The 18,159-nt window shown below is 38.6% G+C and overlaps 1 protein-coding gene across 1 annotated transcript; it reads right to left on the bottom strand.

The window, feature by feature from the left end:
• Positions 1–4,880: 4,880 nt before the first annotated feature.
• On the bottom strand, positions 4,881–10,050 carry LOC121874876 (elongation factor 1-alpha-like). The gene is made up of 3 exons (XM_042379195.1): positions 9,918–10,050; positions 7,748–8,528; positions 4,881–5,599 (listed from the first exon to the last, which is right to left on the bottom strand). The coding sequence occupies exons 2-3, from the start codon at positions 8,498–8,500 to the stop codon at positions 4,967–4,969; spliced, it is 1,386 nt and encodes a 461-aa protein (XP_042235129.1). The 5' UTR covers positions 8,501–8,528; positions 9,918–10,050; the 3' UTR covers positions 4,881–4,966.
• Positions 10,051–18,159: the final 8,109 nt, after the last annotated feature.

Genomic DNA, 18,159 nt, shown 5'->3' with positions numbered 1-18,159 from the left:
TCTGCTTGGTTCTTGATTTCCCGAAATAACTTGACGTCATCGGCAAACATTTGTATGGAGGAGTATACAGCATCAAGCATGTCATTTATGAAACAAACAAACAGCAGCAGCCCCAATACAATGCCCTGTGGTACCCCACTTGTGACGGGTACACATGATGATTTCGTGCCATTAATCACCACACACTGCTTGTGGTCATGTAGAAAGTCTTCTATCCACACTAGGACATTTCCCTGAAACCCGTACCCTTCCAGTTTAATTTTCAGCCTCATGGGGGTACGCTGTCAAAACCCTTGGCAAAATCTAGGTATATATTGTCGATATTACCACCGTTCCAGAATATGGATCCAAATATCCAATTCCTTGAGCAATTGTGTTAAGTAGGAGCGCCCCGGCATAAAACCGTGTTGGCAATCCTTTACAAGGTTGTTTCGTAGTAAATGTTCCATTGCGGCATCTCTGAATAATGCTCTCAAGTACTTTACATACTATGCTGGTCAGGCTCACCGGTCTATAGTTGTTCGTTGAGTGACGATCGCCCTTCTTGAAGATAGGACTCGCATAAGCCATTTTCCAATCACTGGGGACCTTTTGCTCATCCAGGCATTTACAGAACAGGATCTTCAGGGTCTTGGCAAGCTTGTTGCACAACTCTCTAAGCACTCTGGGATGCACCATGCTGGGGTTGAGACTCTTATGGTCCTCAAGTCATTTGGGGTAAACTCGTTTCTCCAATCGATGTCGCCATAGTTAAAGTCCCCCATGATAAGGAGGTGGCTAGGGTTGAGCATTGCATTGTCTATTAAGGCTCTATGTTCCTTTGATTTGGTATGCTACAGTTTGGGGATCTGTAGATACACCCGACAATAAGTAAGTCCACTCCCTTTAATTTAATTTTACAACACTTCCACTCTTCAAAAACATCCTCTTCCTGTACCTTCGCCTGGCTGGCTTTAAGGTCTTGCCTAGCATAGATAACCACACCCCTCTTGCAAGTTTCTTGAGAAAAGTTCGTAAATGAGTCATATCCAGCAGTACTGAACTCGCATTCCTCTGGGTCGATTCTCCTGTTCTTGTACAACGGTTCTACAACTCCTACAATATCGGGTTGGTGTACCTTCAGTAGTGTTTCAAACTCCTCTCTCATCAAGGAACGTTTCAGTATTAGTGTACATGACATTCTAGCCAGAATTTGTCGGTAATGCCTCTGCTCTTAGTAGTAACTCTGGCCCCCTCCATTCTCAGAAGCTGCAGCATTTGCTAAGTACAGTACACTATATTTTGCAGGGTGTGGTTAGAAATGTCATTGTTTACACGGCGCTCGCCTCCTCCTGTCTGGTAGGCAGAGCTGGTGCCTCCTCCCAGGTGGGGGGGGTAGAGCGGGTGCGCCTCTGTGTCGGCACACTTGCTTCCACTACCCTCCCCCTGGATATAACCCGTGTATAGCCGTCCCCGTTCCTCCCTCCTCTGCTTCAAGTCTTGCAGGAGCTTTTTGTGCTGTTCCCTCTGCAGTGCCGTGTAATCTGGGCGAATGAATACATTCTGAAACATCTCGCTCTTTGCTAAGTTTTATGCATGCCGGATAACCTTCCATTTCTCCTCACTCTCTAGTGTGATCATGAGGGGGGCGAGGCTTGTCCCCTTGCTTTTGTCCCAGACTCCTCGTATCCTGAGAGGGGGTAGCATAATCAGAGCCTCTGTACAAATATTCACAAACTGCATCTTATTGTGTTTTCCTAGTCTCAGCTTCATTTGCCTGGGCTCTCAGGGACTTTAACTTAACCTAATTGTTAAGTAAGGGTAAATACCTGTATTTACAATAGAGTGGACCAGCAAACCTTAGGACAGGCAGAAAATACTGCACAAGAGATGAAGGAAGCTAAAAGAGGGTGTTTAGTTCATATATTTTCACAAGAAATTATTTTGAAGATGCACAGTGAATGAGGTTTTGGGGCATTTTTTGATATGCTAAACCATCAGCCAGTGTGAAGGCACGATGGTGTCTTAAATAGAAGTACTGTACTGTACAGTATAGAATAAAGTACATTGGGATAAGAAGCAAGACTGTGGAGAGGTTTAGAATACAGTACAAAGGTTGGAACACCTGAAGATGAGCCCCCTGCTTATTCCACTACCCTAAAGCTACCTGGAGGATTGTATTAGGTTAGCCGAGTGGGCTAATCTTCAAGTGATCCCATAAGTTATTGTTCAACTGTTATTCTAAAAAAATACTGAAGGACTGAGGTGTTCAAACTATTAAGACAGGGGATCTTACTCAAACAATTATCTAGCTTGATAATATTTGCGTGTACAGTAATATATGCCAATGCCTGTACTGATTTTTTCACGATCCATTTTTCCTGTCAGTTATAGTAACATTTTCCTTGTACTGTACCGTATTATATTTAATAATTTTAGCGAACTGATATTTGACGATTTGTTTTAGACCCAAAGCTCTATGGTCCTATATCTTCTATTTTTATTAACCTTTCAGGTCTATACGTCAGTGAGTTCTGTCCATAATAGCCCTTGAACAATATTTTAAAGTTTATGAAACATTGTTACTGCTAAATAATAGTAAATTTGACAAGGTACTTCTGGCATATTGGTGGATGGTATCAATGCATGGATCAAGTCTCCACATTTAATTAAACCCGAGAGCAGTTCCCTGGGTGCAAAATCTGTCTCTAAAACAGATCCTTCTGTTAGTTTCTTGCAACCTCTCCTCCCTGTATCTCTAAACCCAAGTGTTCTCCACATACCTGGAGCATCGCTATGTAGTGAAAGTGACAAAGCAAGAAGGGTAATAAACACTGATGAATGCATCTAGGTAGGCTTACCATAATTATTTATGCCAAAACCAGGACAAGGATTAACTTAAAGAGTCCATGGTATTATACTACATAATTATATTTGCCTTTTACTTGGACTTTTTACATGAAAAAAAAAGGGGAACATTATAATGGAAATTGTCAGCTCAACCCAAATTCCTGTTTCATACATAATTTAAAGGTTTTCTAATAGGTTGCAAATATAATTCAAAGAAAATACAAATTGCATTCTTCTTGCAATATAGTTTTTTGTTTGACCACCCATGCTTGTCAGTAAGGCAAGTAGTTTTCTTTACCATTGTTTCTACAATATATTGTTTTGTTTGACCAGCCATACTTGTCACTAAATAGTACTTTCTTTACATGTTTCTCACATAAAACTGAGCAAGTTAAAATAATATTCCTTCTACTGACTTAGTACATGGAAAAAATGTAAAGGAACATAATGAAAAATATCACCTAAATACCATTTGTTTCAAACATCAAAGAAAAATTGCAATAAAATGTTGTATATCATAAATACAGGTATGCTATGACCACAATACACAATTTACTTTTTTCCCCATTGTCTTTGACCATCCGTCTCTTGATAGTACTTTAGCATCTGTCATAAAACTGAGCAAGTTAAATCAATAATATCTTTGCAGGAAAGCAAGGCTTTAACAGTACTCTCTGCCATGAGGATAGTCTTGGGACCAAATAGTGTTCATAATTGAGAACTCTTTCTACAGGGGCTACGTTCCAGGCAAACGAGACAAATTCACTGACATGCATGAGATTAGGAACAGAAATGTATTTTTCACTTGTGTTCAAACATCTGAACCCATTTTGCTTCACTGTTAGTACCTGCATTATCACATTCTTCAGGTCAGTAATTTAGGAACTTTGCAAATATTACTTCTTCAAAGACTATTATACCCTTTCCAGATTTATTAACGTGGAGTTGCTGTATTCTCAATTTCTGGCCAGTTTAATTCTCTAGTAACCCTTGTGCGAGTTTACATTTCAAGGGTTTAATTAACGTGATTTGTAACAGGAACTAGACGCGTGAGAAAGAATAGAACGTAGACAGAGGGAGGGGTCCTAAACCCCCTTCTATCTACTCTCCAGACAATAACCGACTGGGGCCCTGGGACAAGAGCTCAAGATCAGTTGTGTCCAGGCTAATCCGGGACTTATGGCAAGCCTAATTATAGGCAAAAATGGACAGGCATTAGTTTCTTTCCTAAGCAATAGGAGTTTTGCTAACAAACTAAATGCACATCTTTAGCACTGCAATAATTATCAATATCTGTAGTCGGCAAATTCCTGGTAATGTAATCCAATTTCCTTGAATGAGACCCTGGTAACACCAAATTACTGTTTATGGAAATTATCAACCTTGTATTGATTGCAGAAGAGCCCAAATTATCAATGTTAATTTTGACTACAGCAAGGAAAATACTTTCAACAAGATTCCAATTTATACAACTGCGTGAATTTCTAATTATGCACTGCTGTAACATGACAAAGTCAAGTTCATTCAACCAACTTATTCTAAACAAGCAATAAATATACATACGGTAATGTTGACAAGTAATACTGTGCAAATCAAGTTTAATTTTTGCATGCTGTTATTTCATAAAGTTTGAAGACATTGATTTTTGCAGGTTCAACTACACCAAGTTCACATTACGACTGCAACACAACCATGGCATGAAGAGGTTTCAGTAAGCAGACTAGCACTGCAGTCGGATTTCTAGGTAATTAATTGTCTGCAGTACAATACACGAGTTGTGTACCATTTGCACTAAAATGAAATATTACAGTAAAGTTTTATCTAATTACTGCACCAAGCATACATATACTTTTAAACTGGTTTCAGCACCTTTAGTACAATATACATCCAGCTTTGTAGGCACAGTAGCATTCTTAACTTCTTAGACCATAATTATTATAGTCACAAACTAACTTGGCTAACCAGGATACTTATGAAAAATTTTAGGACTTTAGAATAATTTATTTTCCCTTAAAAAAAGTGAAAACAAGAATGAAATAATGGTTCCTGCACTCCTTACTCAAGTTTATTTTTATAAAAACCATACATCTTAAGACTAGATAACACAGTAAACCTATGATGGTCTCCAAGATGTAGGTTACTTCTTCTTGAGTGCCTTCTCTGCTGCCTTTGTGGTCTTGCCACCACCTTCCTTCTTGGTCACCTCCTTGATCACACCCACAGCAACAGTCTGCTTCATGTCACGTACAGCAAAGCGCCCAAGGGGAGCGTACTTCTGGAAGGTCTCCACACACATAGGCTTGCTGGGCACCATCTTGACGGTGCAGGAATCTCCCGACTTGATGGTCTTGGGACCATTTTCCAAAACCTTACCAGTACGCCTATCGATCTTTTCCAGTAGCTCGTAGAATTTGCAAGCAATGTGAGCAGTATGGCAGTCAAGCACAGGGGTGTACCCAGCATTGATCTGACCAGGATGGTTCAAGACAATCACCTGTGCAGTGAAGTCTGAAGCCTCCTTGGCAGGATCATTCTTCGAGTCAGAAGCAACAAAACCACGCTTCAGATCTTTTACAGACACGTTCTTTACGTTGAAGCCAACATTGTCTCCAGGTACAGCTTCAACCAGGGCTTCGTGGTGCATCTCTACAGACTTTACCTCAGTGGTGGGACCAGTGGGGGCAAAGTTGACAACCATGCCAGGCTTAAGGATGCCAGTCTCAACACGACCCACAGGCACTGTTCCAATGCCACCAATCTTGTAGACATCCTGAAAAGATTATCCAATTAATCATCTGCTAGCAAGCCAAAGATTACTCTACCATAAGCTGGCAAGTAGTCAACTCTTTGAAGGGCATAGTAAATTATCTAGGTGCATCACTAGCTATCTGCCAATTACAGTAGCAAGGAACTTAAAATTAACAAAATCTCTAGTAAGCAAGTATAGTCACCCACATATCCTGTTACCTCTCCAGAATGATCACATTAACTAATCCATTGTTTCATTCTGTCAATCTTTCATGTCTGAGAAACAGCAGAGTAGATAACTGCTCAAATGTACTGTACACTAGTAGTTGCAAGATTGTGGTAGTTTCCTTTTCTACCATTTACAAACTTTCTGCTAATTAAATTTGAACCAATTTCCCACTAAATCCATATGTAATCCAAATTCCACAAACCCCAAACCAGTAGACATGGCTTTTTCAGTTAGGTTAGGCTTTTAATCCTACATTTTTCTTCTGCTTCAAAGCCCTGACCAATTTTGGTGGGGGAAAAGAACAAGGTAGGTCACAATTATGCACCAAAACTTTTAGTATCACCACTAATCAACAAACCCAGTTATCCAGGCCTAAATGTATTGGTACTTATGAATAATTACCAAAACTATGGAGTATTTAAATGGTTTAATACAAGCTATAATGAAGGATCAATGTGTTTGTAAAACTGGAAGTACATGTACTGCAAATCAAATAAGAACATAAGGAGTCTGCAATAGGCCGGTTGGCCTGTGCATGGCAGCTCCTGTCGAGTTACTACCACTATCATCCATGAATCCATCTGGCCTACTTTTAAAACTCTCCAGCACTTTCTACAAAGTTGCTAAGCTTGTTCCACTCGCCCACCACCCAATTTGTGAACCATTCCTTTGTATATCCCTCCTAAACCTAAACTTATCTAACTTAAATCCATTGCCACGAGTCCTATCCTGCTTGAATATTGTAAGAACTTTATATCGCCTTTATTGATACCTTTCACCCACTTAAATACATCTATCATATATCCCCACACTGTCTTTCTAAGGAATGCAAGTTCAGTTTCTTTAACCTATCTTGATATGGAAGGTTTCCAAGTCCTGGAATCATTCTCATCATTCTTTGCTGCACCTACTCATTTAATTGATATTCATTCTATAATATGGGCACCAGAACTGAACCACAATCGCGGTGCAGCCTGACTAACACAAGATAAAGTTGCAATAAGACCTCTGCACTCTTATTACTTAAACTTCTAGATATAAAACCCAACACTCCGTTTGCCTTATTTCGAACATTAACGCAGTTTCCTAGGCCGTAGGTCCAGGCTTACAAGTACCCCCAAGTCTCTTTCACAAGTCGACCTATCTAGGTTGATGTTAAGGCTGTATACATACAGTATTTTTTCCACCAATATTAAGTACACAGCACTTGCTGGTGTTGAATTTCATTTGCCATTAAAGATTAAGTGGATGGCAATTATTCTTACTCTTCTAAACACCAAAATCTTCTAGTGGAAACTTATTTAGAGGTCATTTGCCAATTCACCTTTATTAGAGTTTTACTCGAGTAACAATTTACTCTTTTTTGGGTTACGTCTTATTCATCTAGGTAGATTCTGAGTTGAACCCCCCCCCCTCCCCCACTGTAAGAAAGAAAATGATTTAAGACTGAAGACATTTATCAACTGAACATGCACAACCTACATAATTAACAAAACCACCATAGGCTAGGAACTTCAAGCCCAAAATCCCCATCCACCCAAATTTAACATTTACATCAAGTGAGCCCCCCCCCCACAAAAAAAACTTTCAAAGCTCTAAACATAGGTCCCACTAGCATATTGCCCACCCAGGGTTAGTGCAGATACTGCAATAGAATGGTAAACTTCAGCATGCTTGGCAAGTACAGCCTAGTTGACTATTGGGAAGGGATTTATAGGAAACCCCTAACCCTTGCCAGGAAATTCGGCACTTCTTTTACAAGTGGACAACCAGCAAACCTCTAGGTTAGGTTACATTATGCATTAGGTTAATTTTGGTGCTTTTTCGTGGAGTAATGTATTTTCCACCGTTAGAATCCATGGTTGTCCACTTTCAAAATTCACACCGAAAATTCTTTAATACAACCTATACAAGAATGCCCAAACACCACACAACACTAACCTGCAGGGGAAGACGAAGGGGCTTGTCTGTGGGTCGGGCAGGGGGATCAATGTTGTCCAGAGCCTCATACAAGGTGGTATATTCATAAGATCCATTCTTGCGTTCAATTTTCTTCGCCTTCCACCATGTCATGTTATCAGATTGCTCCAACATGTTATCACCATTAAAGCCAGAAATGGGGAGGATAGGTACAATTGCAGGATTGTAACCAACCTTCTTTACGTAGGCATTCAGTTCCTTTTTGATTTCCTCAAAACGAGCCTCAGAGAACTTTGGCTCTGTGCTGTCCATCTTGTTGACAGCAACAATGAGTTGCTTGACACCTAGGGTGAAGCACAGCAGCACGTGTTCACGGGTCTGTCCGTGCTTTGAGATACCAGCTTCGAACTCTCCAGTTCCGGCAGCTACTATCAGGACAGCACAATCTGCCTGGGATGTTCCCGTGATCATGTTCTTGATGAAATCACGATGACCAGGGGCGTCGATGATAGTAACATAGAACCTCTTTGTCTCGAACTTCCAGAGTGCAATGTCGATGGTGATACCACGCTCACGTTCGGCCTTCAGCTTATCCAGCACCCAAGCATACTTGAAGGAGCCTTTGCCCATCTCAGTGGACTCTTTCTCGAACTTCTCAATGGTACGCTTGTCAATACCACCGCATTTGTAAATCAGGTGGCCAGTGGTGGTGGATTTACCAGAGTCTACGTGACCCACCACCACGATGGAAATGTGGACCTTCTCCTTGCCCATGTTTCTGGTTTACACCGGGAGCTTTGTTCTGAAAAGAAAAAGATCTTTAACTATATTGTAAGTTAGGGCAAAGTAACAAAAATCTTGACTATTGTGCTTCAGTTATAAAGCTGACCAAAGCATTTTTAAGGAATCTTTAATTTTAAAATTTGAGATACCGCTTCCAATTATCTTAATCTAATGAACTACAGCACAAGTGTTAACCTTATCTTATCTACCCATATATGAATTTCGGGCCCCGGCAGGTGGGGTGGAAGGCTAGTCGTGATCACGGTCTAACAAAATGGCGGCGGCCACCTGCCCCCTAGCTTTGTGTTCAGCTAGTAACGTGGGGTTTTTGCCAATTTTTTTCCGAGTTACACAGGTTTCCTTGTTCGGGAACTTAATTTAGTTTTTCATAATTTAAATAACCGATATTCGATAAATTAAAAGTAACCCACATTCAAAAACAAGTAACCCATATTCAAAAACAAGTAACCCACAATCAATAACCAAGATTTAATTACTTAATATTTAAAACATTTAAAAACCCTGAGCAAACTTCTTTAAATCACACCATACTGAACATTTTAGGCAAATGCCTCAATGGCACGTGACAACTCTGCATCCCGGCCAGACAGGCTTACCAACGTTCACGTACTCTACCTCCCTTACAACCAACACCTCAAGACAGAAACTTCTAATAGAACACGCTCTTGCCCACATTTCATTGTTAACATTTAGTTTAGCCGACACCGATACATGCATCTACACAAGATTTTTTAACGGTACACCCTTATCTTATTACATGAAAAGGCAGTGTTTTATAAACATAAAAGCAACTATAATAGCACGCACACTATAAAATTTTCAAGTTAAAAAAAAAAGCTTCACTTGTCTAATCCAGGTCAAGCTAAAGAATAAAATTCCCGCAAACAATATATCTTTCATGCCGGGACACAGAATACTCATCATAATGGAAAATATGCACAGGGTTCAGGGGATTACTGCAAAACATGATTCACGGTATGGTCGAGTGACAATGGCGGCGGCGTCGCCTCGTGTTCGCCATACTCCTGCCAGACCGCACCCACACCCGACATACCACCTCAATATTAAGGAAGTGCTTTTACGATTTTATACATTCTCGGGACTCTTTAATTTTTAGGCAATTAAGCATTACAGACTGCATGAGGAGTTACAACAGGAATAATTTCCACACGCCGAAGCAACATGTGCAGGGCGGCCATGCGGTGGACTTGACAGCCGGCAGCTCGCCAAGTCCAGATTTTAGAGAATTTCCTAACTCTCCAAATTAAATATTTCCATTTTCACTTCTCAAACACTTTGTGGATACTTTAGGGCACTGCACACGCAATATTCACGGTAAATTTCCATAGTATTTCTCACAAAAAACGTCACTTTCACGGATTCTTACCTTGGCAACAGGCCTGCGTCGACTGGCCACGACGGAAAGGAGTGAATGTAGGAGATGTAACTACTATATAGCCGCTCCAGCCTTTTTCATTGGTGGGATGAATGTGACGTCAGATGTTTAGAACGCGTTTATTGGCTACATGATCTCAACGTCATCTCCCAGCAGAGCTCCCAATTGGCTATGGTTGGAGACGACGCGCGCAGCCTGCCTCCTCTGCTTCTGGCGGGAATTTTATCTTCAACTGACATGTAAACAACTGTTGGAACAACATTGTGTAAACCGTAATTCCTTGTTTCATATTAATTTTTCTCTAGTTGTGCCAATTAATATTTAAAAAAAATATTCTTAACACACATTACAACATTTTAGAATATTTTGTTTTCTCGTGAAAACAATATAAATGAATATTAAATTGAGAATACAAAGAGAAACAACCGATTCAACTATTTTCTGCAAGAGCCCAAAAATATATATTAGTACACTTTCAGCGAATAATTGTCAGTGGTATAATTATATAAAAATTAATGCTTGTAATTTGAGAAAAAGATCTTTAAATTTATTTTACCGTTCATAATGGGATGTAAGCAAGTAGTAAAGTTTACGCATTTAAATAGTTTTAAAAACTAATAATAATAATAATAATAATACAGCTTCACATATGGATAGGCATGTATGTAAACAATACAATCATAAAGTTCAGCATGAATATAGACAATGTAGGTATACGGTGCACGTAGGCCGTGGGAGTATACAGTTTCCTTTTTTTTACTTCACTTTTATCCGTTTATTCTTATGTGCCTAGACAGTGCAGGTATACAACAATGGTACACAGAAGGGCAATTTGACCAAGATAGTCGATAGAGCTGAAAAACGATTTATCAAAACAGTCGCTTATTATTTGAATGAGCTTTGCATGTAGCAAAATAATGTTTTTAGTCAATTTTATAAGAAAATGTATGAATGCAATAACATTTTACTTCCATACATTATGCATAAAGAATGGGGCTTGATAGTTACATTAAAATCAACATAGAAAGCTTATTTTAAATTATCAAAGACATGTAGGTACAGTACAGTACCATTATCACTGTGTTTGCATGAAAATTAATTTTGTGGCATCAAATGTATGATACAATAATTCTTTCATAAATGATTTTAGGTATGCGGAGGTTCAGAGCTGTACTGTAAAGTACTTGGATAAATGGAGAGGATTATCACTCCAACTCTGGATATCATATACTGTACTGTATTTATACTCACATCAAATTGATACTTAATATTCAAATAATGTTCTATTTCAGGTTATATCTTAAATCCAATATAACCAATGTACCAACTGTAGCTAATGAGTCTACCGTAATTTTGTAATGTAGTGACAGGCAAGGCAAATAGGCTTAACTATTTAATTTGAAGTGTTTATGTCAGCTTGTTCAATGCTTAAGGCAGGTTTGCAAAGTTTATTGCAGTTGACACTTGAAAGTTTCTTGGGCTATCAAAGGTTCTCTAAATGTACGTGACTTGCAATAAACAACTGTACGACTATACATCTCGAAATTACAGTATCAGTGACCATATCAGAAGAAGAATTAGCGTTAATATAATTTGTTTCATCAGTAGTAGGTTTAGTAATTGTGGTTATGATGTATTAGCATACGTAGGTCCAAGATACATCAATAATTCTAGCATCTACAAAACTGCGTCTGACATAACTGTGTTTGACCGTTATGAATCTTACTGCATGTTCTCTTAATCATTTGTATATATTCAGTTCTAATGTCACTGAAAAGTGAACTCGCCCATAAATTAGATACTTATCAATCTATTGATAGTTATGTATTCATCATATACAGAAGAACTGTTTATTAATCAACTATGAAGCACTTTATAGAGGAATGTGATATATATATATCACTTAATGGTGCCAATTCATTAAAAAAAGGATAATCAAGGACATAAACAAAGATGTTAGATGAGTGGTCATTCGCAAATATACAGTTTCATTTATAATTTCACTCATGTGACATCCTACCAGCACGATCAGGATCTCGGTCAATTTGTAGACGAACCCTAGCCATTTCTATTATTATTGAACTACCATTTAAAATCTTAAAGTTGCAAGAAATCGATCATATTAATATCTTTTGTTGGCAGACAGGTGTCCTATACAAACCAGTATGCCAATATGTTAACTAGAGCTGAAGTTTTGATCGACTAACATAAGACCAATTAATTGTCTACGAAAAAATTATGTTTTATTAAACCCCCTGTATTTATGCTTTGGAGACTTCACTTGATAGGGGTCCTGACTTTGTTATTTACTAATGGATACATTGCATATACTAATTAAGCTTAATAAATTATACTGCATACTACCGTAACACTAACAATAATAGGTACAGTATATCCCAATAAGGCTACTGGTAACACAAATACCCTAAATTTAATGTGTAAATCTTACTACTGTCTAAACATCTGTGAGAAAAGTTACACACACACACACACACCATGCACAAATTTATAGATTATGTCCTATGACTTATGATAATTATAAATAACCAAACTATACATATGCTACCCGTCCGATCTTTTCTAATTTGCGTAAAATTTACAGATGCTTGGTCGTGGGCAGTATGCCCTTTAATCAAAATGAAACAGGACCCCTGTAGAGGAAACATATGGATGATTGCTTGTATCTTCTTCATCTGGGGTGCTGCCATCGTGCGGCCACAATAAGTATCAAGGTCAGTCAATTTCCAGCAACACCAACAGTAAACAGAGGCTCGAGGAGTGTTTTGGAATACATGTACCAGGTTTTGAGTAAGGACCACTGCAGTCTGAATTAACTGATCACTTACCTACATTACACACACATATTTATATATAACTTATTAACTCAACCTGAGCTCGCATACTATGTCGATGCCTGTGCCCAATATAATCACATATTAGTGCTCTTATAAATCAACTTTCATTGGGGTCAGTTACGATTACAATAGTGACTGAAAATTATTAGATCTTGGATGTTTCCACTCTGGAGCCTTTAGTTTCGTCAAGCCCGAAACGTAAGTTACATCAGGTGGCAGGGTTTTGTCATACTGTATTTTCCACGTGTGAATAGACAAAAGACGGATATATGTTAATGACACGAAGTAAAACAAAAGTACTCGCTTAACTTTTGGACTTTATATATCACAACAGTCCTTGAAGACAGATATCCACCGGCATCATAAGTCAAGATGAAGGAAATATACAAACTATTTTTTGCGGGATTTTATGCAATAACATTTTACGTCCATTTACAAACATCAAAATCAATTAGTTTACTTCAATTAAGATACATCAATGTTCTCACAATAGGATTACTCATATCAAATATTTAAATAGCGTGAGAGCGATCTTTTAATGACGTAAAAATATGAACACGTGCGAAAACTACAATAATTTGCTAGTTGGCACCTGTTCAACGTGTCCGTGGATCTATGTTCATTTTCTTCAGGTATCATCCTTCCCACATTTTATTTGCTGTCTGTCAAACTTGCAGAATTATTTCGCCTGCTTTTCGTAGTATACACATATCCTTTGATTAATTCAGAGTAGCTGATCGACAGTTAAAAAAGCCGTGCTTATGGAGTGGTGAATGTAGCCATTTCCGTAAAATGGTTACGTATTAGTTGGGAACCCCTGGTTAGTGATACCGGTGGGACCAAAGAGCTTTTACCCAGGGAGACTTTCAGCGTACACTGAAACTGGGTTAAAGCGTACTCCCTTTACCTGTTAGGAAGATTCAATATCCTTTGATACAGTTTAATTCAGGTTTGCTAAGTACTGCAATGAGTATATAAGCAATAAGTTTCTGGAGATCTGTACCAGGGATGAGTTTAAAGTATTTAGCTAGTCTACAACGATGAACAAAAAAACAAGAAATTATGAAGAAAAACCGATATGAGTAACCTACTACCATAAACTGTACTGTAAATATTTATAATTTCTTTAGACTGATACTGCAAGTCTTACATTACCAACATTTCTAGCCATCTGAAGCATTTGATTTTAATATTTTTCTTAGTGTAATGACAAACATACTTTAAGGGAGTCTGCCTCCTCAATTTAGGAGGTAGGATTCCAATCAGCTACTGTACCTAGTCTGTCCGACCCATCTTTCTGTCTACAGCTTCTCTCCAACTGACACGAAGATATCTGATAATTACTTGTATCGATATACAAGGGAGAACCCAGAAATACTTTAATGGAGGCATATACTCTTATAAAAGAACTTAGGAAACCTAAGTAGGATTGAAAGAGCATTGCGTGAGTCGGCACCGTTGTAACAGGTTTCTGGTAGTAGCTCTCGACAGGAGCTGCCATGCACAGGCCAACCGGCCTATTGCAGACTCCTTATTTTCTTATGTTCTTATGTAACTCCTGCAAGAAATGTACACATTACAGAAACACACAAGTTATGGCTTTGCTATCACTCTTGGAGTCAACCATAAACAGTAAAAATAATTCCGATTCATTAGTAAAATCGCTGGTGTATTCCGAATATCTTTTTCTTCGTCTGGTGTGGGATCATGATGAAGCACATACTGTATTTGTCCCCCAAAATAGTTGGGTATTGTAGCAGAAATGTGTTATGTATAACAATTGTGGTGTAATGTAATTACCAGAGCTGACCATTTCAGGACAATCTCCTCTAGTATCTACTCACTTAGACAAAGAAACTTACAAAGGGGGTTCGATAATATGAGAGTTCGCCGGCACCCCTGAATCCGCCAATGGTACCCCTCTCCCTCAAGATTTCTTATTCTAAAATCTCTTTGAAATTTCATAATCTTTGTGGATAAATATTTCCCGAGTATAAATGCTACTAAAAGCGAAATGAAGGGGGAGGTGGGGAGTGAGGGGTGGTGGGTAAGGGAATATATATATATATATATATATATATATATATATATATATATATATATATATATATATATATATATATATATATATATATATATATATATATATATATATATATATATATATATATATATATATATATATATATATATATATATATATATATATATATATATATATATATATGATTAAACTTAATATGAGACACCGTTATAATTAAAAAAAAATTTTATTCCTTCCCTTTCTATAATTTTTGAGGGAAATATCTCGCAACAAGCACCCTACCCCCTAGCTAAGCCCTTGGTACATTAAAGATATATTCCTTAGGGGTAAGGCCACTCTACTCTACACACCCCTGTTCCGAAGGCTAATGCACAGATGCATTTGCTAGTGAAAAAGAAAAATCAGGAAATTCCTGGACGAAGGGCACGTGATTCTTACCCGTGTAGACACCTATGCCTGTACTGTATAATTCAAACATACCAGATTTTCCGGAAATACTACACGAAACAAAATTATGTTATCAATTATAACTTTCTGGTGAAAAACTTTATTTTAGGATTTCATTAAGTAGATTATTTAACAACAGCTGGAATATAAACTCTCGGTGAGAAAACAAATAAACAACCTGCGGCATCAACTGGACTTGGACCATAAGATAACGTTATGTCATGTTAATACAATATATCTTTCTTAAAAATATATTTTACATCGAAAATAAGTAATATATCATAGGAATACAAAAGTAGCTCGTGATTTTCTCAGAAAACTACGAAAGTGTGAGTGTATCTGAGTGACGTGGAGGGGCAGGTTGTGTTCGCCACCGCGCAGCCGCCCTCATGACGTCACACATTTACTTCCGCTTTAACAATAAATCCCCAAAATACCTTCCGTTCCCCAAACTTCATTTTCAATCAGAAAATTGTAAAATCCACGCCATACTGAAAAACAGAAATACTTTATGCAGGTCTTCCCGTACATTATTGGAACAGCCATGCTGGGTACGAGGATGTGAGTAGCATTTGCTAGAATTTTTATTTCTTGACAAATATAGACCATTTCTTGAGCCGTACAAGTAGATTTTAAGTTATAACATGCAAGGTTATTATAAAACTAAGCCCAGGAAAAGTTTTCTTCGCGTTTCAAACTTTCAAAACAAATCGACTAGGGTTAACATACGGTTACCGGCAGATTGACCTTGAACTTCTGTCAAGCCACATCTTACTTTAAGCACTTTTCAAAATTTAACGTGAACATAGGGTTAATATTTATTATACATAAATATTGTCGTAATAAGTGGGAGTAGTAAGCACTAACAGTATATAATGCCAAGTGGTGCAGATGAAACTGACTACTACGGATTCTGACAAGGTTACCAACCCTGCCGAGACGCGCGCAACACGTGGTGTGAGGCAGACCACGTGGGTGCTCGTGCTCACGTGTTCTCTATACATACCAATATACTCCATTTTGCAAATATATATATATATCAAATTATATAAACAGGTTTTAATTTTGAATTAGTTTCCATTAAAAAACGTATACCATATGTTTGATCATAGTATTGATTTTGGTTACGTCGAAGGGTAAGCTAATTCAAGCACTGAGAGTGCAATGACATAGTAGACTGGGGTGAAGGATAGGGTGGTAAATGGCCCACCAGGCAGTGTTGTCCCTCTTGGCAGGTTGTACCATGCCAGGCTGTTGCTATTACAATGTAAACCATGCTGGAGGCAACCCCAGCACGTGACGTCACACATCCACTCGCCCACACCCTGTGAGTCACCACATCCAACACCTTCCACCGCCCACTGTCTTCACCCCATCTCCCTTTCACGATAGGTAGGTAAAGGGAGGAAAGCAAATGGAAAGGGCAGTGTAAAGGAAGGATAAGAATGTAGAAGATAGGGGTGAATGTTTTTTTTGTACTAGACTGTACATGATAAACCTCCTCCACCCCTTTCACTACTTCAACACACTCCACTGCTCCAACCTTTCCAAGCTTAGCAACTTTGTAGTAAGTGCTGGAACGCTGGAAAGTTTCAAAAGGAGGCTAGATAGGTTCATGGATGATAGAAAGGTAGTAACTCGACAGGAGCTGCCATGCACAGGCCAACCGGCCTATTGCACTCTCCTTATTTTCTTATGTTCTTATGTTCAATAATTCCCGCTAGTACCTCCACACCCTCACCATCCTACTACTGAACCTGACCCCCCACCATCTTACTACTGTATTGAACCTGACCACCCACATGGCATCAAAGGTAATATCCTTAAATGGATTAGGGCGTGGTTACAGGACAGGAAACAGCAAGTGAGCATTAACTTCACTAAATCCCAGTGGAGCACCGTCACTAGTGGAGTTCCCCAAGGCTCAGTACTTGGATCATTATTATTTATTATATATTATATACATAAACGACATAGATATCGGCATAGACAGCAACATAAGTAAATTTGCTGATGACACTAAAATAGGACGTGTTATTAAATCTGACGAGGACTCCGCAAAACTACAGGAAGATCTAAACAAATTTTTCGAATGGTCTGAAAAATGGCAGATGAAATTCAACGTGGGCAAATGTAAAGTACTCAGTATAGGAGATATAAACAGGGAAACCAGTTACCAGATGAACAACGATGCCATTGAGAAATCCGACTGCGAGAGAGATTTAAGAGTAATGATAAGTAGGAACCTTAAGCCAAGTAAACAATGTGTTTTTGCTGGTAACAAGGCTAATAAAGTACTTGGGTTCATACAAAGGAGTGTTAGTTACAAGACTAGCGAGGTCATCCTAAAACTGTATCTTGCATTTGTGAGACCACACCTGGATTACGCAGTTCAGTTCTGGTCACCGTATTACAGAATGGATATAGAATCCTTGGTGCCCTTATTATAGAATGGATATCAATTCACTAGAGTCGGTGCAGCGAAGAATGACGAAAATGATTCCGGGACTTAGAAACCTTCCATATCAGGATAGGTTAAAGAAACTTAACTTGCATTCCCTAGAAAGACGAAGAGTGCGGGGAGATATGATAGAAGTATTTAAGTGGGTGAAAGGAATCAATAAAGGGAATATAGATAAAGTTCGTATAATATCCGAGCAGGATAGGACTCGGAGCAACGGATTTAAGTTGTATAAGTTTAGGTTTAGGAGGGAGATAGGAAGAAACTGGTTCACAGATAGGGTGGTGGACGAGTGGAACAAGCTTAGCAACTTTGTAGTAAGTGCTGGAACTCTGGAAAGTTTCAAAAGGAGGCTAGATAGATTCATGGATGATAGAGAGTGGTAGTAACTCTCGACAGGAGCTGCCATGCACAGGCCAACCGGCC

Source organism: Homarus americanus, unplaced genomic scaffold, assembly GCF_018991925.1.
Source record: "Homarus americanus isolate GMGI-L3 unplaced genomic scaffold, GMGI_Hamer_2.0 scaffold56009, whole genome shotgun sequence".
NCBI classification, from domain to species: domain Eukaryota; kingdom Metazoa; phylum Arthropoda; class Malacostraca; order Decapoda; family Nephropidae; genus Homarus; species Homarus americanus.
The sequence above is the reverse complement of the archived record's forward strand: the minus strand, read 5'-3'. Positions and strand labels throughout refer to the sequence as shown.